Here is a 25,181-nt window from a genome sequence, read left to right on the forward strand (position 1 = left end):
CGGGAGAGGAGGCAAACAGAGCCCAGACGTGATGGGATCTTTTGCACAAAAATAAAGCAAATTCATTTCTAGTAGATAATAAAGCGAAAATTGTATATAATTAATCCTAGCTTGAAATTTTCCAAAAACCCCTAAATACCTTTTCTTTAAATGTTTTTCATTTGAAAAACCCAAGGCCAATTTTTTTTAAAAAGAACCCTAGACTATCTTCAACCTTAATCCTCTACAACTTTCAATAGCACTACCGTTTCTCTAGAATTTTTGTTCTTTTTTTCGGAACTTTGCAATTTTTTTTTTTTTTTACATAAGGGATGAGAATATTACATAGGATTAAATGTAAAAATAGAAGAAATTTATTTATTTTTTAGAAATGTATGAACAGACTCAGATAATTATCAAAAGTAATTTACTCTATATATCTTTTAGTTCTTCAAAAAGGGGATCTTATTTAGAGTACAAGTTAACCAATTCAAAATACACAATAACTTGGAAAGAGAAAAATGAAAGGGAAACTAGAGCTGCAATAGAGTCGGGCTGGGCAGGGCTTTTGCAATCCCAAGTCGAGCCCTATGCATTCTAATATAAACTCATTCCCACACTGACCTTAATTCAAGGCCAAAGATTATTGTTCCTGGCCCTAAGCCCTACAAGGCCAAGCCAAGCCCATTCCCACCCTGATTGACCCTGTCACTAACCCTAATTGGCTCTATCATTGGCCCTATACTTGGCCCTAGTCCTGATCGGCCCTATACTTGGCCCCCTCTTAGTCCTATCTTTGTCCATGTTCTTAATTCATTGAGATCAAATATCATGGTCAACATTAGGATTAGGATCAGGGCTAGGGTCAAGGCAAAAAATCAGGGATGAGTCGGGATAAGCTCGACGGGCCAAAGGGTAATCCTAGGCCCTCCCTTGGCCCTAGTGAGGGCCAAAACATTTTGGCCCTAATCCGCCCTCAAGGCCAAAATCTTGATCAAGCCTTATTCGGGCTTAGGGGCAGGTCAAGGCCGTCAGGGCCAAACTTAGACCCCTAAGAGAGACGGGAAACCACACTTGCTTTTGTACATCACAATTTTATTATTTTTTGTAGAAATATCATAATTTAGAATAAGTTGATGTTATTGTAGAAAATCAAAAGCAAGAAAATACATATTTTTTCTGCAACATAAAATAGACTTTCTGTACATAAGAAATGCATTTGCCATTGTGATGACTTACATTAAACTAGAAGATATTCTAAAAATAATCTCTTATAACTTGCTTCCATTTATCCCAATCGAACCAATTAATCAGTGCCTCAGCCTTTCTCTAGATGGATAGCTAACAAGAGTGTTAAAATCATCATAATTGCCATCTTCATCCATGTCCTGTTGAAAGCCATTGTCCCCATCTCTAGGCCTAAGTGTTTTCTGTTGTGTTTGTTTTAGAAGAACTCCTTTATTTATATGTGAATGGTAATGCCATTTATAATAATATTGTAACATAAGTATTATTATCTTTACTCACATTTATTGTAGTAAAGGTATTAAACCACAACGTTGTTGAACTCTTATCAGGGGCTTTAATAAATAAGTATTATTACTTACACATTATAGCATTAGTGACAATAAATTCATCATACCTAACTTGCATTAAATTTAACCCCCATCTATCGGATATATTAATACTAAAGAACTAGGATTAAGTGATGCAAAATGCATGGACAAATTCGTATATAATTATCAAAAGGGTAGAGGAAATTCAAGTAATTTACTTTATATCTGTTATCTTTTAAAATAGGGTCTTATTTCAGAGTAAAAGTGGTTTCCCTAGAATTTAAAATAAAATACACAATAACTTCAAAACAGAAAAAATGAACAGGAATATCATAATTTTATTCATAACAAGTCAATGCTATCGTGGAAAGTTAAAGGAAAAGAGATACATTATAATTTTCTGCAACATAAAATAGACTTTTTCCACATGAGAAAATGTGTTTGCAATTGTGATCAGTTACACAAAACAAGAAGATAGTAAGAGTGACAAAATCATGGGAAGTAATCTTTTATCACTCTCTTCCATTTGTTCCAATCGAACCAATTAAGTGCATCAGCTTTCTCTAGATGGTTAGCTAGTAAGAGTGTCAAAATCATCATAGTTGCCACCTTCATCCATGTTCCATTGGAAGCCATTGTCTTCGTCTCTCTCTTTCTCTGCTACTCCCTTTGGCACTGAGAGTTCTTTGTTGTGCTAGTTTTGGAAGAACTCCTTTATTTATAAGTGAAAGGTATTGGGTTTTGGTTCTTCATTGTTCTCAACTTCTTTTTAACAGTAAATTGTAACATAAATATTTATTATCTTTACTCACATTTATAGTAATAATGGCATTAAACTCGTCATACATAACATCCATTTCAATGAAGATCTTTTCAATCAAGAGTTTAGCTATCACAGTTGTGGTAGACATAAGAAACCAATGAATTAATCTTCATGTACCTGAATGTATGTAGCATTTAGATGGAATCAAGAACGTTTTCAATATGAATGTCTTAATTGTGTTCAAGGACACTCATGTAGATTTGGAATCCTTATAAACAATCTTGAAGACTATTTATTCTATGAGTTTCTTACATGCAACCCATCCGAATTGAACCCAAAGTTTCTGCACCCTCCAAATCAAAAGTCTTATAGATATTCATCCCTCCACACTTTTATTCACACCATGAATGGATAAAAGTGAATTTAAAACCATTAAAAATGAGAGTATTTTCATCATATAAAGTTTTAGATTAACAAAAGACATCAAAACTTCATAGAATTTCTATGTAACAAATGTGCATTTACCAAAAAGAAGAATATGTATCATCAAAAGTAGCTCAATCAATCATAACTGGTAGTCTGGTACCTCTTAGTGAAGAGATCACGGTTCGACACTGCTAGTGGCATTTGTAATAGTCATCACATCTTATTATACATAGCAAAAGGACCCAGATGTAAAATTCAAATTTTATTTTATAGAGTTTTTTTTTTTTTTTTTTGGTAGAAAGAACGAGGTCACGCATGACCCAACAGAAAACAAAATAAAGAGTAAACTAATTTGGCCCACCCAACATATCAGCCTGAAGAAGTTCCTCTAATTTCTAAGGTAGTTTTTGTAGGATTTTTAGGATTTCCATCTCATCACAGAACATCCTTGAACACCAATCGGCTACTTGGTTTCATTCCCGTCTAATGTGGGTGAAAGGGACATGTCTGTTTGATATGAATCTTTGACGAATGTCATTAATAATGTTCCAAACTTTCTTTGGATCTTTGAATAAGGACGAAGAAGCAGGATAGCCTAGCTGGAGGCCGATTTCATTTCAATAGGTCACGTCCCCATATTGAGAGCAATGTTCAATCCTTCCTTCAATGCCAAGAGTTCAGCTTCTAGAACTTCATTACATAGCACCTTTTTTGTGAATCTACCTCGAAAGACTCTACTATGGTCTCTAATAACTCCTCCTACTTGAGCAATTTGACCTTGGTTGATAATGGAGACATCAGTATTGCATTTAAACCAACCATTTGGTGGTTTCGACCAATTACACTTCTTTATAATACTCGGTGATTTTTGTACTTTCGCATTGCAAGATTCCCATGCTTCTTTTATTGTAATAAAGTAATCCTCAATTATTAACTTCCCATTCCCAGGTCAAACAAAATCGAGTATGCACATCTTTAATCCTCTAGTTCCACAGAAAATAAATCACACAGATGAATTTATCTGGCCATCCTGAATACCATTTAGAAGCATCTTCACAAATGTTAAGTTCGTTCTTACCAAAAAAAAAACAAATGTTAAGTTCGTACCAAGAGGTTTGATCACAAGTATAAAATGAATTTCAACAAATCGGGTAGACTAGCTGATTCCATATACCGATAGCAAAACTACAGTCTTGGAAGACATGCATATTGTCTTTCACCTCAGCATTACAGAAACTGCATCCATCTTCATTCTGGAATTTCAAATATTTTTTTCAAGCATTAGTTAAGAGGCAATCTTTGCATGCAAGCCAGGCAAACAAGCATAATCTACTTGGTAGTTTTAATTTCCAAACCACATTAGGTGTTGTGTACGAATAAAGAGCTGGCAGTGTGAGTTCATTTGAAATAGCTTCATAATTAGCTATGCGGACAATGAATCGCTTATCTGAAGAATGCTTCCATATGAACTTGTCACTACCATTATCTTCTGAAGGGGGGCACATGCTTTAATCTGTTGATAGATATTATTAGGCAGAAAATTAATAAATCTGTCATTCCACAACCTCTCACTAATTTGCACATAGGACCGCAAATTCTTTTCAAACCAATCAACCGAAATAGGTTTAACAGCCACATCTACAAGAACTGGATTAATTCTTATCCAATTGTCCCTCCATAAAATAATAGACTTACCATTCCCAACTATTGCTTTACAATGTTTTTTTACGGTTACAACTTCTTTTATTATTGCTTTTCAGAGTGGAGAGTCAGTCACTAAACTGTTTAATCGATTGCTCCTTCTTGTAGAGCCATACTTTTCTCCGTTAAAATTGTTGCCCAAATAGTATCTTGGTGGAGAACCCTCAATGCTAGCTTCATGATGAAAGCCTTGTTCATAATAGCTAAATTTTTTAAGCCTAAACCTCCATTTTTCTTGGCATTGCACAAACTTCCCTAATTTAGCTAGATGAGTTCTTTTTTTTGTGCTCAGTATCTCCCGAGAACCTAACTGAGGAAGAATTATTGGGAATAAAACACAAAAATATGTTGATTCGGGCTGTGCATACTATATTTAATGATTCAAAAATGAAAAAACAAATGCTCAAATGGCCTTTTCCACCTCCTGCAGAATTCCTTTCGGGATGGGAATTGATTTCATTATGTAGTACGGGATTGTTTGGATAACTGATTTAGCTAGTACAACTCAACGCACAAGAGATAAAGAATATGCTTTCCAAGAAAACAACCTCTCTTTCACTTTGTTGACAACATACTTGTAATCGGCTCTCTAGGTTCTTCCATTCCAAATAAGGACTCCCAAATAGCGATCTATATCGTTAGTTGTAGAAAATCCATTGATATAAAATCCACTCCCAAATAGCAATATGTATCGTCATATTGTCACACCCCGCCCGCCAGGCCCGGTTACCCGCCCGACGACCCGTGGGTGCGATCCGTCACAGGATCCATGGTTTTAGTCTATCAATAATAATAAATACAAATACCTGTAATCAAGAGCAGATAGTGATAATTAATAAAATGTTCGAGTCCAAATACTCCAATAAATATCCAAGAAGAATCAAGGAAGATCAAGAATCAATGTATATTGGTTCCGGGCGACAACTAATAATCTTCATCTTCGGAGGCCTCATGCTCTGCGTTCATGTATCCTTTTCTTGCCACATCGGCTTCATGAGGCTCTTTCATACGAATCATCTCCAACTTTCGCGTTGTGCAACCATCTGTCGGTTTATATTACATACAATGAGGTGAGTTCCAACGACTCGGTGACAAGCAATTCTCATATATATGTCAATACAATCCACGAATGCACATATGAATGATATGGATGATATGCGATATGATGCTACTAAGATCTAACTATGCAAGTCTCTATTGGCTGACATGCTTTAAGATATACACCAGCCCTCCTCTGGGTAAGTCTCATCACTCCGATCCGGCAAGGACCGGTTACCTCCGTAGGAATCCTGGGCAAAGGGGGTAAGTCCACACCGGCTCTCAAAACCGTGGCGGGGGTTAAGTCAACACTCTCTCACCACGACCATTGGCAATGAGTATTGGCGCATGTCGGGGTTTCTAATCCAATGCAAGGTCATAATGGTAACATACTATATGAAGTCCAGATACTTCCCCTATGGCACCAACCAACTCGGTTCGGATCCTTCGCAACCTAGGAGTAAGAATCCTCACGGATGCTACCTCTGTTGGACTCCACTCCTTAACCCTATGGTCATCCACATATTATTGGGGCGGATGCTCTCATGACTCCACGCGACACCCGGTCCGCTCCTTGGACGTCCATGAGCCCAACCCTAACATATGCAACCCTACCATTACATGACCAACGGTGGACCACCGAGTCTCCGCACGGACCGGTTACCGCTGTTGGATGAAACATAGTCACGTCACCATTGTCACGGGTCACCCGGCTTCAATTCCCCGCCAAAGGGTAATAGCATGTGGGGTACCTAGCCATGCAATTCTAGACTCCCTAAGTATGTCATCAAGTAATCATGATTGTCTGAGACATCGCAGCATGTGTCCCATTCCACGCCTTCGATATCCCAAGCCAAGATATCCCAATGGAATACCCCTTCCATCACAATCACACTACATCACTCTTTATCATATCATGAACAGTTGTGCAATATCATAAAAGATGAAGTACATCAAGGAACACCACAAACAGCAAGTGTACAATAAGATTCACATGCTTTATACAATTCTGCAAGTTACATGATCAAAGAATAGTAAATAGAACAACAATCATCATGTATATGTAATTGCATATAAATAAGAACACATGTCCTTACCCGTAATTATGTAAAACTCCTCTAACTTGAATTCCAAACTATTATAAGACTTCTACTTGAAATAAAGAACACCTATATAGAGGGTTACAAGAATATAAGAGTCAAGAGTCAAAACAAATCCAAAATCAAACTTACCGCCCTGAACCCCTCGCTTGCCTCGCTTAGGTTCACCCCACTAGTGCCGCCCCAAACGAGGTTCGGATCCAAACTTAGCTTCTCATCCGTTTTCAATCCGTTTCGGTGATCATGCCAAGTCTCGAATCTAACACTCCAAGAGACACTAGGTGAAAAGAAACCTAACAATTATCATAATGGATTACCCGAAACATTCCCCTTGACTAGATCCATCCATTAACAAATGCGATTCTTTCGATGGATCTCATCAAGAACATTGGAAAGGGAGTACAACAAATCAATTGGGTAACCACTAACAAAAATGAGATGGGTTCATATCAATTAGACGTTAAAAAGAAGAGTTGCGATGGAGATTCATTACCTTAATCAATCACCAAGAATAGAGAGAAAGGTTTCATATCATTAACAACACTTCACCTAATCCCCATTCCACTGCCGCCTAATCGCCCAAAATAGCAATCCCGAACATAATAATGCGTTAATAGGCGGGATGCTATTTATAACAACGCAGGCATTTTCCCGCGCCCTCCTCGTCCTTGTTTAATCAACCCCACTGCCCCCCCCATGTATATTGCTATACGGGTGCTTTGCTCTGGGGTTGAAGACCAAGTACAACCTAACCCAAATGAGACATGGGGGAGATCATGTCCAAAAATCAATCATAATAGGTTTGTAACAAAGAGGTTAGGGTTTCATCATAACATATGGCTCATGAAGGTTATGATCACGGAGAGAGGGATGTTGTTATCAGAAATAACAGAATCATAGGAAATCTGTTTTGTTACAACATTACCCATAGTTTCCCCCTGGTTACAGAGGTTTCCAATCTGGTTGTTTCTTTTTTCTGGTTGATCTGATGATGATCTAGATCTCGATGGATAGATCTGGATGTTTCGATGCATCATCTTCTTCCCGATCTCAATCAAGCAACGAGAAAGAATAATTAGAAATCCTAATTAGGTTAAACATGGATCATGAGAAATATGTGATCGGATAAGATTAGAGATGATGGTTACAATTTTGTAAAAAAACACATTATTGCTTTACAGATCAAACTGGTTCTTGGTTTATCCGGGTTGTTTCCCCTTTTTGCTCCCATGGTTGGCCCTGAGTATTGTGACAATAAACAAATAGTATCGTTTGGTTAACACAAATATCACCCAAGAAGGAAACCATCAGATTCACTCATGGGAAAGAGAAACAGATCACTCGGTGTTAGTTTCCCAGATAAAACAATGGGTTTCATATTGGTTCCTCTCATGGGTTGTTACCTCCCATGGGTTACCCATAATTAATTCTCACAAACAACCCAAGATAGATAAAGGAACATCTCTTGTATTTCTTGGATTGGAGGGTCTACTATGGGATCGTTCTCATTGTGGGGATTCAAATCATACATTGGGTTATTAACAGAATCCGTGTTCCCCGACTAGGAGATGTTCCCCTTAGGCAGATTTATAATCGTTTTGGGGAGGGTCCTGATTAATAGAAAATAGGGTTGCCAATTGTTCCAAAGAAAACAAGGATCAACTCCTCAATCATGAGGACACAGGAAGGTCTGGTAATATTGGCCTTCCCCACATATAAGTGGTGGAATTGGAAGTATCTTAGAGCTTTGGTGGATCAATTCGATCATCCCTTGGCTTCAGATCTGGTGTTGGGGAATTCACTCTAGGGCTAAAAGAATTAAAGAAGAGGTCATCACTGTGTAATACCCTTCTCATGATCGAAATCAGTAGAAGAAGATGAATTAAGAGACGTTGCATCCAACCTTTTGAAGAGACCGTGAGAATCCGTCTGGGATCTTTCTTGCTTCGAGGGAGGTTCTGGGCTTACCCCGTTCTCCAAGGCTTAGAAATAGATTGGGTAAAACACTTGGAGTTCCCCTTTTATAGCACAAAGAGTTCAAGGTTCTGGGTTTCACCAACCGCCACCGCCTGTTGGTTGTTGGTTGCCAAAGAGGAAGTTCAAAGGTCGATCCCACACTATCAAGAGGTTTAGAAACTGGTGGGATAGTTTACCACTAAATTAAAAGAAATAAAGCTTTTGAAAACCTTCAAAACAGATATTTACCAAAATGCCACTGCCGACCTTATTCAAAATAGGGATTTAATGGGCCTAACTTCAATATTTTGGATGGGCTTCTTTCAACACTCGTACTACTTCCTAGTATGGAGGGAAGTCTTCAAACGGTCCAACTAAGCTTTAGGTCCATCAACCAATTCTTCTTCACAAATAAATAGTTCAACACCAAATCAAGTAAGGTTTCCATAAGGAAACACTATCATCAATATCCATGTGTTTTGGGTCAAACACCATATCTTCTACTAAGATGGCCCACAAAGACATCTTCCTAAGATTTTAAAAGATAGTAAAACTGAAATCACGGTCAAACTTCAAAGTCAACATTAAACAAACCCGCTTCCGCCCCGGGCTGGCGTTTGGGCTAGGTGTTACACATATGCAATCTCAATATGATAGCTCTTTTGACGAATGTCTTTGAAACTTAATAAGTTTCTTTGAGACTTACTATAAAATAATGCATCATTGATTACAATTTAGTTCTCTTAAGTAACAGTAAATTAACTATTCCAGAGCCTTCAATCAATTTTGTACTACCAGTTTTATGAACTTTAGCTTCCTCCATTTTCAAATAAGAGAAATATTTTTTATCTTTTAGTATAGTATACATCATAACACTATTTGCAAAACATATATCGTCTTCACTGATCTTAGATCCAATTGAAAATTGAGGGATATCCATATTCTTCATTAAAATGAAACAAAATACATAAAAAAAATATATATATATATGTAAATATATATGTAAAAAATCATAAAGAAATGAATAAAACTAAAAGAAAAAAAAACTAATTGAAAACATAACATTATTTTATTTGAACCCAAATAATATAACCAAATCATCAAATATTGTCTTCAAAGAAATCTGCAACATCTAGATGTGTAATGTCTGTGAAGCCATTAAAATCATCTTCTTTATAAGTAAAATTTGCTTCAATATCAATATTTTGGAAAGTCAAATTTGTCTCCATATTATTTTCCTTCTTTTTAATTGAAGCTTGATAAAGCTTAACAAAATATTCTAGAGTACGACAAACACACAACCAATGGCCTTTCATTCCACTTCGGTAATAAACATTATATTTAATCTTTGAAGAGTTACTTTGAGAATCCTTACGTTTCTCTTGTTTATTTCCATCATAAGGACGATAATAATTCTGTCTTTTTCCCCGTCCACAGCCATGATTATTATTTTGTCTTCTTTCATGCTTATCATGAATTGATGTATTCACTTCAAAGAATGGAACAGAACTATTAGGACGAGCTTCATGATTTTTTATTAATAATTTATTATTTTACTCAGCCACAAGGAGGCATGAGATCAATTCAGAATACTTCTTAAAACCCTTTTCACGATATTGTTGTTGTAATAGCATATTTGAAGCATGAAAAGTTGAAAATGTTTTTTTTAATAAGTCTTCATCAGTAATATTTTCTCCACATAACGAGAACTAATTTTAAAAATTATAGAATTGTACTCGTTTACAGTTTTAAAATCTTGCAAACTCAAGTGCATCCATTCATAGAGAGCTTTAGGTATGATTACCGTCTTTTAATGATCATACATTTCTTTTAAATTAATCCACAATTCAAGTGGATCTTTCTCCGTCAAATATTCTGCTTTCAATCCTTCATAGAGATGATGGCAAAGGAAAATCATGGTTGTCGCCTTATTTTGATTGGATGCTTATTTTTCTTTCAAAATTGCATTTCCAAGACCTTTAACATCAAGTTGGATCTCAGCATCAAGAACCCATGACATGTAATTCTTGCTCGTATTATTAAGGGCCGCAAATTCCAATTTTGTAAGATTTGACATGATGTAAATTAATATAAAATAGGAATAAAAGATAAAATTAAATTTGTTAGGTTTTTTATTAAAATCTATATTATCTATATATTAAGTTTCAAAATTAGTTTTTGCATTTCTTTTATTTAATTGTTTTGTTTGTGTGTGGGACCCTTGAGGTAAGGGTGGTAATGAGGCACTATGAGGTAAGGGTGGTAATGAGGCACCATGAGTAAAGGAGGCCCTTCATGACTTTGGTTATGAGGCTCTTCATGCCATTGGTCATGGGTCTTAAAGGTCTTGGTCATGGTGATGGGTGGGCTAACTTGTGGTGGATTACTCAAATTCTAACTCTTGACCTTTATTTCTCATTTCACTTCTGCCATTCTGGCCTTACCTGGTGGGGGTTGGTCTTTGATGGGTTAAAGCCTTTCATTCCAAAAGTGAATTGAGAGTTACTTCCCCAGTAGTGGGGGGTTAGGTCAAGGGGGTTTATTTCATTAGTGGAGGGGGACAAACCATTGATTCTCCATTGTGGAGTTGATTCTCCCCTTGTGGGGGTGTGGTTTGGGCCTTATCCCAACCTTTCCTTGCTTTGTGTGCTATTGTGACTCTCCTCATTCACATTATTTGTTTCAGTTCATTTCTTTCTTGAGTTGTCTGTGTTGTGCTCTAACTTTTGGCTCCTTGAGGGCTGAGAACTCCTCATCTTCTGTTGGGGTTGCTTTATCTTGGAGGTGGTGGTGCGGACCCTTGGTAGTGAGTGCATCAATTACCTTAAAGCGGTCGGTGTGACTCAACCTCATCGATCGGTGGTTCGTTCGTTGCTCTTCAGCTCTTGTTTGCTAAAGTCTTCATCTCTCAATTGTTTGCATTTCCTTTTGTATATTTGAAGAATTTGTAATACAATTACCCCAACAAGATTCCATGTAAACATTAAATAATATGTGCATCTTCTAAAGTTTGAAGTAATAAAGAATATTTGAATATAAAAACTAATATGAAAATTTATCTTAAAACACAATTACTTTGAGTGGAGTCGTACACAATTACTTTGAGCTGAATCGTGCACAATTACTTCGACAGAGTTGTGCTCAAAACACAATTACTTCAAGTGGAATAGTATTGATAATGCGTTATAAAAATAAATAAAAAATAAAAAAATATTAGAGACAAAAAAGAAAACTAGAACGAGATCAATCTAACTATTCATTAAGTTAAGTGCATTACATATTTATAGTAGAAATAACATCTTCTCTAATATGAAAATATCAGAGTCTACAAAGAAATACAATCAAAGGCAGGAACACCAAGGATCTAACCATCATTAGGTACCTTACGGGAGGGCGATCATACGGTTAAGGTAATCATTGAACACCAATTAAGCTTCATTACCTCACAGCATCAAGTACGTATACTTAACCTCTATCTATATTTCAAACTCTCAACCCCTTTTGTTCAATTTTCTGACCACACCGGTCAGGTTCATTGTTTTGCAAGTTAGTTCAACTTGCACAAACAACCAAGTTTTTCGAGCAACACTGTCCATTCAACATTAAACACCACAGATACTGTCCCGTTAGAGGCACTAGCCTAGCTCTTCACTAGCCATCCACCACCTTCCTATTTATTTCGAAAATTGCTTGAGTGCCACTCAATTAATGCACAACACTTGTAGCGGTTTAGAATCTCTTAAGATCTCAATATGCACATTAATTGCACAACATTGAAGTCAAGCTCATTTATTTATGTATCCTCTCTAAAGTGTCAAAATCAAGCTTTAATGCTGGACCCAAACTCATCAACCGACGCATTAAAATATGGAGCAGACTTGAATGATGCACATAGAGATAGCAATAACGTTCAACCCTTAAAATAGGGTGTCTGCAAAATCTCTATCCAATCAATGAATAACAACTCTACAATTCTGCAACTACTTCTACTACTTGATCCACGTAATTTAAGAAGTCCAACCTCCAACGAGTGACCAACTCGTCCCTAACTCTGCAACTACTGCTCTACTCTCCCTAAACTTCTCTTCCTCTGGAGCTGTTGAGTATTACTTATCCTCAGATTATAGGGAGTAGGAGCAGAGAACCATTTCACAGATGATGGAGAAAGAGAAGCTGCTTCACCCGATAGGTGAGGCGAACGAGCTGAGCCCATTTGGGTCTCTGTCGAAAGAAGAATTCTACGCACGCCACTCCATCTCTCACTCATCCCAATTCATCACCAACGCCAGGGGCATGAAACTCTTCACCCAGTCCTGGATCCCTCTTCCTCCCAAGAAGGTTCTCGGCATCGTTGCCGTCGTTCATGGTTACACCGGAGAATCAAGCTGGTTCGTTCAGCTTACCTCCACCCTCATCGCCAAGTCAGGCTTTGCCACTTGCGCCATCGACCACCAAGGTCACGGCTTCTCCGAAGGCCTTCGTAACCATATTCCCGATATAAACCCTGTAATCGACGATTGCCTCTCCTTCTTCGACTCTTTCCGCTCTCAGTACCCATCGTCTCTCCCTGCTTTTCTCTACTCCGAGTCACTAGGTGGAGCCATCGCACTCCTCATCTATCTCAGAGGCAAAAACACAAACGCCTTGCGGCCATGGTCAGGCGTCGTACTCAATGGAGCCATGTGTGGAGTGAGCGACAAGATAAAACCTCCATGGCCACTGGAGCATTTCCTGTCACTGGCGGCAGCGTTGATTCCGACTTGGCAGGTTGTGCCCACTAGAGGAACCATCGTGGAATTGTCATTTAAGGAGGAGTGGAAGAGGAAATTAGCAAAGGCATCTCCTAGGCGAACCCCAGGAAGACCTCGAGCAGCCACGGCGAAGGAACTTCTGAGGATTTCAAGTGAACTGCAAGAGAGGTTTGAGGAGGTGGATCTGCCGCTGCTGATTGTTCACGGCGAGGAGGATAAGGTGTGCGATCCTGCCTGCGTGGAAGAGCTGCATCGACGCGCCTCCAGCAATGACAAAACTCTTCGGATATACCCCGACATGTTGCATCAGATCATTGGTGAGCCTCAAGAGAACGTTGATTTGGTCTTTGGCGAGATCGTCGACTGGCTCCGCATAAGGGCCGCCGCCGGCGAAACACTCGTAGCTGCTCCGCCTACATCACCACCGTTTTCCGCGTAGTACAACCACGCTGAGGCTGAGTCGTCTTGAACTGCTTCACTTTGTAACATTGAACTTTTAAAGTCCTTAAATGTAAAATAAAAAAGTTAAAATTGTACGTTTTTTCCTTTTTCTAATCAGAAACCTAGGATTGAAAATTCTCAGTGGTTGAAATGATATAAGGATATTTTGGTCTAATTTTTGTTTGGTTTTTATTGGATAACAACAAGGTTAAAGTATTAGTCTTTGAGTATTGTATGGGTTAAGTGATTTTAAGCGACGTATTGCCTCATATTGCGCATTATATGGTATTGGTTAAAGTATTAGTCTTTGAGTATTGTATGGGTTAAGTGATTTTAAGCGACGTATTGCCTCATATTAGGTATATGGTATTGCTTGATGTATTTTAGTGCAATCTAATAGAGAAATGTATCGATATGTATCGTAGCAATTGTATCCAAATATAAATATGTATCGATAAATACCGCCTCACATCGTGAGATATTTATAACCTTTGAGCACCACAGGAAGGCAAATGCAAGATGTCAATCTTTTTGGGTTAAAAATAATTTGAGTTGAAATGCAGGTCCAAGTGAAAATTATCCAAGAAAAAGAGAGGCATTTGGAATTTTGGAGAAATTTTTGGGATTTAAATAAAAATAGTTTCGATTTTTATGAACCCGTTTGATAACTCATCAGGTGTTTCTACTAGCAGTTTCAAGCATTTTTACTTTCAAAAATGTATTTTTAAAAGTAGAAATTTTGAAATTCATAATAAAATTTAGAGAAAATTATAGATTGCACGCTTTAGTGGGGCTTAAACTTTGAATTGCAGGCTTTAGTGCCCTAAATTACAAGTTATACACTCCTAACGTTCCATCTAATATTCTATTAAATCATTAGTAAAATAACTATATTACCATCATCCTAATAATGACCATATTATCCTTAGTTCAAATTTGAATGTGCAATTACTCAAATACAAGGTGCGAATTGTCGGCGAACTTCGCCGTTCGCTAGCTGCCGAAACAAGCGAAACGGCAAAATCTTGGTGAGATTTCGTTGATAGTTCTTAAATAGGTTCGTTGGCAGTTAAGCCCATTCTGAATCTTCTGATCTATATATTTTGTTCCTTTTTCTTCACAAAGTAGGTACATCAAAATCCAAAACCAGAAGGGGAAGATGATTAATGAGAAACAATTAGATTTTTGAAAATTTGTTCTCCATTTCATAAGATCTCTACAAAGCAGATGTGGTCATAGTGCCTCAGCAACTGCTGAGGCACTATGACCACATCTGCTTTGAGCCGCTACAAAACCATCATTATAGTCCCACATGATGCACCCTTTACCTCCTTTATATGAAGAACTATCCCATGATCCATCAGCGAAAATTTGAAAGAGAGCAAGTTCTTAAAAAACGATATGACTAGGCCTTGGATGAGGATCCCCATGAGCCCTTTAAAGATCCATAATGTGAGATTGTATATCTGCACATAAATAAGAGAAAGTAGTCATTGTATGAATTATGGATGCATCAATCCTTCTAAAAAGTGCATCATTCCTAGTATTCCATATACACCAAGCTAATCACTCCACATCTGATTCACTAGGGTTAAATTTTCACAACCATTGAATTTTATTTTGATAAAATCCATTTAATCAAATAAATTTGTCTCTAAAAAATCAAATGTATTAATACGGAGGGGAGATAGTCTCCAACACTCTTTTGCATGATGACAAAAAAACAAAGCATGACATACATTCTCCGAATCATGACCACAAATTAGACATAGAAGGTAAGTGAAACATTTTTCAAGAAGAAGGAGCTTTCAATTGCAATAGCTTCATATGAGGATCGCCACAAAAATTGTTTAATCTTTGGAAGAGTAGGAATCTGCTAAATAATTTTCCAATATATTGAAGATGGGGAAGAAGAAGCAACATTACCTTGATCATCAGCCATATCTAAGCATTGATAATAAGCAGACTTCATAGTGAACTTACCATCCTTTGTTTTGTCCTATATCCAAGAGTCTAGAGTATTAGGAGATAATAAAGGGATTGTTAAAATAGCTTGAACCTCACATGGAGAAAATAGAGACTGAAGTAAAGGTAACTTTCAATGGCAAGTATCCCAATCAATAAGCTCTTGCACCCATATTGGACTATGTCCCAAAGGAGCACTACTAATGCTATGAAAAGGCAAAAGACAAAACAGGCCCTAAGGCTGAGCATTACATCAAAGCAAACTAAACGTAAACTATTTCTTTTTTTTTTCGTGTGAATGGGAGTTCAGCTAAATAGTCATCACGGATATTCACAAGAGTGCAGTGCCCAATGCGGTCAAATATGTTACAAAGAATGTTGAGATTTAAAGTTTGATTTTAAGTGGAAAAAAAAAAAAAAAACTATTTTTGTGATAGTTATTTAGCATATACCCATTCATTTCCAAAAGCCCAGTTCAAACACTTCTCAAATCCCACCATTTCCCTACCATTCCCTTTCCTCCATCAAGTGTATGAACTGGTTTGAAGAGTGTTTGAACTAGATTTTTAGAAATGGGTGGCTGTTAAGCTATACGGGTTTCACAGATTTTTCTTTTCTTTTTTCCCCACTTTAAGTCAGTTCTAATCTCAATTTTTTATTTAAACTTCACGTGTCACACTGTGGCATTGCACTGTTGTGCATAATAGAGGGATGTGCTCGTGCACAACAAATAATTTATATCCATAGATTTCAATCTACAATGGGACTTCTCAATTTAACGACCATCAATAGAACTATTGACACAGTTTAATCTATCATTTATACGTGACTAATTCAAATGAGAGGATATCAATGAAGATGTAAAACCATGCATACATCTATATAATTTCATGAAAACCAAGGCAGATTTTCTCCATTAAAAGATTAATAAAGGACTAGAATAGGCTAAGTCCTCTAGAAGAATCAAGATCCTATTATGATATTCCTTCCACCACATATTTAAGAAGAAAATTAATTCTATAATCTAAATAGTCCATGGTATGGTTTCCACACCTTAAAGGTGGGATCGTTGCCTCGAGGTATAGGGTTGATATCTTGTGAAGCAACCCTTTGGATTATAGATCAGGCGGTAGTCCCCCTCAAGGGTCATAGCTAGATCCAACGGCAATAAAATATTATCTTTTACTTTTTTCGATAATGAAATAAATTGCTTATTTCCCATTGGGTGGTATCGATCATTTTTTGACGTTTTTTCTCCACACAATAAATATGAAATATATGAGAGACCTATCACGTGTACCAGGGTCTCACTTTTGAATTATTTTATTAATATTCAAATATACATTTTAAACCTATTGTATCATGACACGTCATTGACACTCCAATCACCATAGGCCACGTGGCCTTCGCCAACGGGAGAGTTTCTTCTTTCCTAATGGCGAAACTCGTGAGAGTGGGACTAGCATAGTAAGGTAAGCCCAATTCCCAATGTCAGATCGTGGACGGTGGGCTCGCCGCATTTTCACCTTACCCTCGAGTCCGAGTCCGGTACTCAGGGTACTCAAATCTCGGGTCTTAGCTTAAAACCCTTAGAATTTCATTTTCTCTATCTCCCTCTCCCCGATTTGTTCGAAATCCGAATCGCAATGTCGACTCGATTCCTACTCTTTCTCTCCATCGCAGCGCTTCTGATCTCCCATGGTATCTTCTCTGCATCTGCAGCTCCCTCCAAGGATTCGTCTAAGAAAGACGAAGATCTCGAAGAAGATCTTAGTTTCCTCGAGGAAGATGACGAAAAAATTCTCACTGATACACATTCTGATTTAGATCCAGATTTCTCCAGTTATGAAGGTGATGAAGATTTGGACAATTTTGAGGATTTTGACGAAACATACTCCGATCACGAGTCGAATTCACAGTCGGCGGTTGACGAGAAGGATGTTGTTGTGTTGAAAGAGGGCAATTTTAGTGATTTTTTGGAGAGTAATCGATATGTGATGGTTGAATTCTATGCCCCGTGGTGTGGACACTGCCAGGCTCTTGCTCCGGAATACGCCGGAGCTGCGACGGAGTTGAAGGGAGTGGCGGCACTAGCTAAGGTGGACGCGACTGAGGAGAATGATTTGGCGGAGAAGTATGATGTGCAGGGGTTTCCGACGGTGATCTTCTTCATCGATGGCATTCACAAGACGTACCAGGGCCCCAGAACCAAGTAAAGATTTTGATTTTTTTGCTGTTCTGTTTGCTTAATTCTTAGATATTTATTTCAATTCAGATTATATAAGCTTCCGTGCTTGAAGTGACGTCATTTTATTTCAGATTTCACTTGGGTAGTTAGCTTCTGAGCTAATATCTGACTACTTGTTTATTCCACTGGGTTGTCAGTGTTCGACTAACCCGAAATCGAGAAAATCATCTTCAATTGAACCACTGAATCATGATCTATAGATACAAGTTTCGTTAATCATAATTTTGTACCATTAAAATTGTCCGTCAATGAAATGAGGAATAAGGATGTATACAGATTAAATAGTTATAATGAGAACTCAGTTTGATTATTATTATTATTATTATTATTATTATTATTATTATTATTTTTTAATCTTTAATGTGCATGTGTAGCTTATGTTGTTTACACCTTCATCTGTTTGCGCAATTGTGCTGTTTCAGTAATAATGACTGAAATAGGAATTTGGTTTTAGGTCGGCCTACTCAACTAGTATGTTTCAATCAACCTCAAACACAGCCTCCCATCGCCCCCGGGGGAAATGAAAAGGGAAAATAAAAAGACTTCCCTGTTATTAAGGGCATATGCAATTTTCTGGTTTGGAAATGTTAATATCATTTTGAGTAACTGACTTGGAAAAGCTAATATCATTGTAATTAACTTATACTTCCTAAGTGAGCACTTCCAAATACATGCTTATTTCCCTCTGTTTCTTTAACTGAGCTACACCATCAGGGTTTGGTGAGTAATCTAACTCAATTGATGGATGAATATTGATTATAATGCAACTCATTGGTAGCAACCTTTGGTTGTGGCCTTTGATCGTTGTTTCTATATTTAGCATCATTTGCGTTTGAAATTGCTAACAGAGTGTCACCTATTTTTTCATTTAACGGGGATTACCTAGCATTTGTTGCTCATTTTTCCTCCAGTATAACATTGTTGTCTGACCTATTAATTGTTCCTCTGTGACATTCTTGTTGTTTTTGTAATCCTTGAGTGGATAAAAATCATTTGATGCTTTGACAATTAGGTACCAATTGAGTGCTGTGGGAAGAACTGATGATTTCCTAACGGCTGCATTACTTGGACTCAAGTTGTAGAAATGATATACCTACTCATGTATATGTGAGCTAATGGTCTAAAACTTAACATGTCAGTTTTAAACCATACATTGATGGAAAGGATTTTAGAACTTAATTGGAAGCATCCAAGTTCATGGATTCATCTGTTAACACCCCTCCCCTTTTTCTTTCTTATAACTGCATGTAGTTGTGCATGATAGTTGCATCTTTTGTACATATAACTTATATCTCACGGATTTTTTTTTTAATTTTTTTTATTTATTTCTTATTTTTTTTAGTTGTAACAGGAAAATTCTTAAAATTTGGAAGGGAAAATAAAACACGGAGAGAAGATGCCCTGACAAACAACCAAAACAGCTTCACGCCACTAACTAACGAATGAAAAAAGAATAAAAAATTCTAGCTAGAATAAAAATTTTGCTCATTGTTGATCAACTCTCTATTGTCTTAAAGTTTTGCCTTCCAATCAGCTCTGCTTAAGGCCATGCCTATGCTATGCATATCGTTTCTCACCACTTCTCTTATGGTTATTTTAGGTTTGCCCCTTGCTCTTCTAATTCCTTCAGTCTAGATTAAATCACTTCTCCATACAAGGGCATTAACAAGCCTCGGTTGAATGTGGCTATACCACCCCACCTCAAACGACTTTCTTATAGCTTATCACTTATCGGAGCTACACTCAGATCAGCTCTAATATGTCCATTTTTTATCTTATCCTTCCTAGTTTTGCCATTCATCCATATTAGCATCCTCATTTCTGCTACACTGAGTTTATCTATATGATGCTTTTTAATAGTCCAATACTCAGCACCATACATCCTTACTAGTCGAACAACCGTCCTATAGAATGTTGTCTTGAGCTTTAAGGGAATACATCGATCACACAAGACCTTGGATGCACCTATCCACTTTATCAACCCTATTCTAATTCTTTGGGAAACATCATCCTCATATCATTATTATCCTCATTATTATAATTTTTTATTTTTTTTGGGGTGGGGGTGAGATTGGCATACTGCTTTTAGAACTTTATTCACTTAGTTTCTAAGTTTATATAAGTTCTAAATCAATTTTGAGGCAATCTTGATTAGTTGATATGAAAATTTTTGAATTAATATTCTAGTGGAGATCTTACAAGGAACTATTGGATACTTGATTATTTTACTATGTGAGACCTGGTTTCAGTGCAGGTGGATAATTTGTTTCACAAATGTACTTAAATGGTGAAGGCTGATTTGTTCATTTGATTCTGCAGAGATGCTATCGTTACTTGGATTACAAAGAAGACTGGACCTGGTATATCCAATATAACCACGGTAGAGGATGCAGAACGGGTGTTAAACACTGAAGATAAACTCGTTGTGGCTTATCTTGATTCTCTTGTGGTAATTCCTTACACTTTCTCCATGTTTTTTTTGCTGTCAGCAAATGATGTACTTGTCTTACAACATTTTAGATTACCTGAATCTTTTCCCTTTTCTTTTATGCCTTTGCTTTTGAAGAATGTTTTGACACCCCGTTTCTAGTTGTCCATCAGTGGAGTGGTTATCTCTAATTAGCATTATGCTTGATTTTTGAAAAGAAGCAGGACATCCATGTGTCATTAAATCTGATATTGGTTGAATAGTTTCTTCATTAGATTCTTAAGCTCAACTCTGATCAAACTGCCTGCTATTTCTTATAACAGAGTCTACATTTGTTCCTCCAATGCCATCATCCATCTGTATAACATTACAAGTGTTGTAAATTCTATTTGACAAGCTTCATTGCAATGATGATTCCTTGAGTAAAGAGATCCATTAAACCCCCTTTGTTGCTAAACAACTGCAACTTCCTCCATCTGTAGGAATGAGTCACATGTCATTTTAATTGAATTGGATATATATATTTTTTTAACCAGATCATTTACTCCAATTTTTGGAACTTGATGATTAACATGGAGTTCCTCTGAGGTTCAGTTAGATATTGAAGTCATAAGAGCCACAAACTGCTCAGTTAGCCTGAATTATTGAGTTCCAATTTTGAGATTGTGAACATTCATTTGGTTCCAGGTTATTGTTTACACATCTGAATGATATAATTGAATTTCCTACTTTTTACCATGATCATGGGTCACTTATCAACTTGATTTCTCAAATAACATTAGGGTCCAGAAAGTAATGAGCTTTCTGCTGCGTCCAAAGTTGAAGATGATGTTAACTTCTACCAAACTGCCAGTCCTGATGTAGCAAAGCTGTTCCACATTGACCCCGAAGTTAAACGTCCTGCTCTGGTGTTGCTGAAGAAAGAGGCAGAAAAACTGAGCCACTTTGGTTGGTCCTCTTAATGACTTTGTATGTGTTATATGCTTTAAACTGTTGATTCATCAAAATCCTTAGTTCTTGGCTTTTTATTTCTACAGACGGACAATTTACCAAATCCGGGATAGCTGATTTTGTGTTTGCTAACAAGCTTCCTTTAGTGACTACATTCACTCGGGAAAGTAGTGCTCTGATTTTTGAAAGTCCAATAAAGAAACAGGTAACTGAATGTTCTGCTTACAGCTCTTATCTTAAAAACTCAATTCCTTCCTGGATAGGTGGATATTTGTCCCATGGTTGACATGTCAGTTGGTTTTTTTTTCTTCTTTCTATCAGCTGTTGCTGTTTGCCATGTCAAAGGATTCAGAAAGGATTCTTCCAGTATTTCAGGAGGCAGCAAAAATTTTCAAGGGGAAGGTAATTTCAGACTACTTGAAGAATTTGTTCATCCTGTCGCTTGAGTTTTAGTTAACATCAGTTTTACCACCATATTTCAAGGCGGCTTTTAGATTTGATTTTTGTCTCGGATGATCTTCTGATTGAGTTGGAACATGTCCGACCAATTTAACCAACTGAATGATGAGTTGTCAGGGAGTTATTTAGCAAGCTTGCCAATTCAAATTGATCTATCTTAAGTGTAATTTACGTAAGCTAAGATGTTTGGCATTTATCATCACAAATGTGACTTCTGTTGATGCAATGTTCCACTATTTATAAGCCAAAACATAAACGTCTTGCCTAAGATTCATTCTGGTGTTTTTGATTCTGCAGCTTTTATTTGTACATGTTGAAATGGATAATGAAGACGTTGGGAAACCGGTTTCGGAATTCTTTGGTGTTGCTGGAGATGGTCCACATGTAACTTTATCTTCTTTCTTTATCTTGGCAGTTTTATATTAATGGAGATAAAGGCTAGTCATGGAGGATCTTGGTTAACAACTGTAATATGACATTTGATTGTCTACAGGTTCTTGCTTACACTGGAAATGATGATGCTAAGAAGTATATATTGAATGGTGAAGTGACCCTAGACCGTATTAAGGTTGAAACACCTAAAAACTTTTAATACTCTTTACCCCCGTGTGTGGTATATATAATTTCATGTACATTTAGACATTCCACTCTACATAAAACACAGTTTGCTCCTAAATTCCAAATATACTTGATGTGATATATATTTTCTAACTGCTATAATACTCTCCTGTTGTCTGTCAGGCATTTGGGGAGGATTTCCTTGAAGACAAGCTTAAGCCTTTCTATAAGTCAGATCCAATTCCTGAGACTGTAAGTTATAATGTTTTAGTGTTTTGATCTTGAACTCCATCTCTTCACCCTGAACCCACTTTGTTTCATATGTATTTTTTGTCAGAATGACGGAGATGTGAAGGTAGTAGTTGGAAATAACTTTGATGAGATTGTGTTAGATGAGTCAAAGGATGTTCTCCTTGAGGTAGTAATCTGTCTGCATGGTTAAATATGGAAGCTTTTTAAACTTCTTTTTTCCCTTTTGAATTTTATGTTATAATGGACATGATTTTGAATTCTTGCTATGTACCAGCTCTATGCACCATGGTGTGGGCACTGTCAATCACTGGAGCCCATTTACAACAAACTTGCCAGGCATCTGCGGGGTATCGACTCTCTAGTCATTGCCAAAATGGATGCAACCACCAATGAGCACCCAAGAGCAAAGGTCTTGATCATGGATTTTAAATTATAATGAGTTGTTTATTATGCAATTGTTAAGTCCACTGCCTTGAAGTTTGTAGAAGGGAAAACCCTAAAATTATATTTGCATCCTCATGCTATGGTTTCTTAGTTGAATTGGGATAAATAGCATGCTAATCTCTGTTCTGACTTTAGTCTCAACACAATGCATATGATTTAGTTATTGATTTAACAAAGGAAAAGTCACTCTGTGTAACCAGAATGGGGTTGGCGCTTGGTGTCTATCTCCACAATTGAAACGGCCTTGATGTGCTACCATGTATGATACTGTTTTGTTGCACCTAATTGGTGTGCTACTCCATGCGTGGTCGCTCAGAGAATCCCCTCCCTTCACTGAAAAACTACTTAGCAATGACAGTCGTTTTCAAGAATATGCCATTTAAGAATAGTTTTCTGTCGATGACGGCCTTAGTATGTGGTCATGAATTTACAAGAGTTGAAATGTACTGCCATTCATCATGTTGCTATTTTCTCTATTCCAAACATGTCCTATGCCATGTTTTATCTACTTTATGGATTTGCATTTCATATTTATTGTTTTCATTAGTATCAATTTCTAGTATGATTAGTACTTCCGTGGCACCATATGAACTGCTTTACACTACGCTTGTCCTAACTGTCATTGGCATCACCATTTTCATTGGTATATCTATTGCTCAACTCTAGTAGTAAGGAGCCTCATCTCATCTGTCCTGAAAAACTCCGGTGGTCTCATTTGAATTGGACCTTTGTGTTGGGGAAGCACCAGAATGGCTCACTGGCACCTTCTTTGTAAATTGATTGAAAATCTTCCTTTGACAGACTCTTCCCCGCTTGTATTTCTCTCTTATTCATGTCAAGGTAGTTCAACATATGTATGAGGCATGCCATCCTTTGGTTGTGTTGGTAGGTGAGATTGCTTTGTTCTGTTCTTTGAAGGTAAATCACATGAGTGCAGCCTTTGGGTGTAAGGATTCTACATAAGATGCTTATCTGACCTTGTACTGGTGATTTAGCAGAGAACAATTCTGACACCAATCTTGATTGGTAGAAGGTGATACATTGTATTTAGGGTACTGAACCCATTTTAACTTTCTCATTTGTTTTAACTCCCTAATGCTTCAAATGGACCATCATTGGCATGTTGGATTTGGTTGGTAAGTTTTCTGTTTCTAACTCATCGTGCATTATTTGCTGCTTTATCTGATTGAAAATCTGTATAGAGTGCATAGCCAATCTTGTGTCAGCATTTGCCAAGACTACTGTAGACTTACCATCGTGATTGATTATCCTTATCTGATTGTTTAGGATGTGAAACTATGCATGAGGGTTATATACCCATTTTTGGAAATGCGGGTTTAATGAATTCACTATTTATATTAGCCTATTTTTCCCTTGATTATTTATGTGATTTCCTTCTATGGCTCTTGGGTCCCAGTCTTTTCTTGTCTATGAGAATTAGAATGCCTGGAGAGGACAATGATAGAAAATGAGAACCCACAAATAAATGAAGTAACAAGTGCTTATGATTTTCTTTTTGCAGGCCGATGGGTTCCCCACAATTCTCTTCTTCCCTGCTGGAAACAAGAGTTTTGATCCTGTAATGGAGCTAGTGACTGAAACTTCTTATTTGCTTCAGTACTTATTACATCGTCTGTGAGCTAATGACAATGTATTTTCTTCCTTCTGCAAGCAGGTTACTGTTGACGCAGATAGGACAGTGGTGGCATTCTATAAATTCATCAAGAAGCATGCATCAATTCCTTTCAAGCTCGAGAAACCATATGGTACTCCAAAATCTGGTAGTGTTGATGCTAGTGGAAGCGAAAAGGACAGCTCTAATGACGTGAAGGATGAATTGTGATCAATGGGGTTACACTTATTTATCAGGTTAGCTAGGTAAAGAAGAGATTCGTATATCGAGTTTTGACACACAGTTAATCGCTAGAGAAACCCGATAAAAGCTTCTATTTTTATTTTCCTTCGTGCTGATCGATAAAACTAAGTTAATTTTTACATGGTAGTATCAGTTGCTAGAGGTGTTTAAGGTCAGTATGTCAACTTTTTTTTTTTTTTGTTTAAATCGTTGGGTTGTACAAAACCTGATCGATTAATGTGAACTTTGAGACCAACTGATGTCTTATATGTATACAAATCACATATGTTAGAAGTTATCTTTGGGACCA

The 25,181-nt window shown here is 37.1% G+C and overlaps 2 protein-coding genes across 2 annotated transcripts; both read left to right on the forward strand.

Annotated features, from left to right (window-relative positions):
- Positions 1-12,263: 12,263 nt before the first annotated feature.
- LOC149023535 (caffeoylshikimate esterase-like) lies at positions 12,264-13,815 on the forward strand. The gene has a single exon (XM_089144077.1). It carries the CDS (start codon positions 12,675-12,677, stop codon positions 13,707-13,709), a length of 1,035 nt encoding a protein of 344 aa, XP_089000203.1. The 5' UTR covers positions 12,264-12,674; the 3' UTR covers positions 13,710-13,815.
- Positions 13,816-17,184: 3,369 nt separating this feature from the next.
- On the forward strand, positions 17,185-25,181 carry PDIL1-4 (PDI-like 1-4). The gene is made up of 12 exons (XM_089144076.1): positions 17,185-17,888; positions 20,244-20,373; positions 21,135-21,300; positions 21,390-21,508; positions 21,625-21,705; positions 22,060-22,146; positions 22,256-22,330; positions 22,504-22,572; positions 22,658-22,738; positions 22,847-22,981; positions 24,539-24,595; positions 24,692-25,181. Exons 1-12 carry the CDS (start codon positions 17,323-17,325, stop codon positions 24,857-24,859), a joined length of 1,734 nt encoding a protein of 577 aa, XP_089000202.1. The 5' UTR covers positions 17,185-17,322; the 3' UTR covers positions 24,860-25,181.

Source organism: Hakea prostrata, chromosome 2, assembly GCF_041222555.1.
Source record: "Hakea prostrata isolate BN-2017 chromosome 2, UWA_Hpros_2, whole genome shotgun sequence".
Taxonomy (NCBI): domain Eukaryota; kingdom Viridiplantae; phylum Streptophyta; class Magnoliopsida; order Proteales; family Proteaceae; genus Hakea; species Hakea prostrata.

Excerpts from the sequence above, each read along its gene's own strand:
- LOC149023535 (XM_089144077.1), top strand. The coding sequence starts at position 12,675 with ATGATGGAGAAAGAGAAGCTGCTTCACCCGATAGGTGAGGCGAACGAG.
- PDIL1-4 (XM_089144076.1), top strand. The coding sequence starts at position 17,323 with ATGTCGACTCGATTCCTACTCTTTCTCTCCATCGCAGCGCTTCTGATC. Across the intron at positions 22,147-22,255 it reads TTGCTGGAGATGGTCCACAT|GTTCTTGCTTACACTGGAAA; the intron begins GTAACTTTATCT and ends GATTGTCTACAG. Across the intron at positions 22,982-24,538 it reads ATGAGCACCCAAGAGCAAAG|GCCGATGGGTTCCCCACAAT; the intron begins GTCTTGATCATG and ends TTCTTTTTGCAG.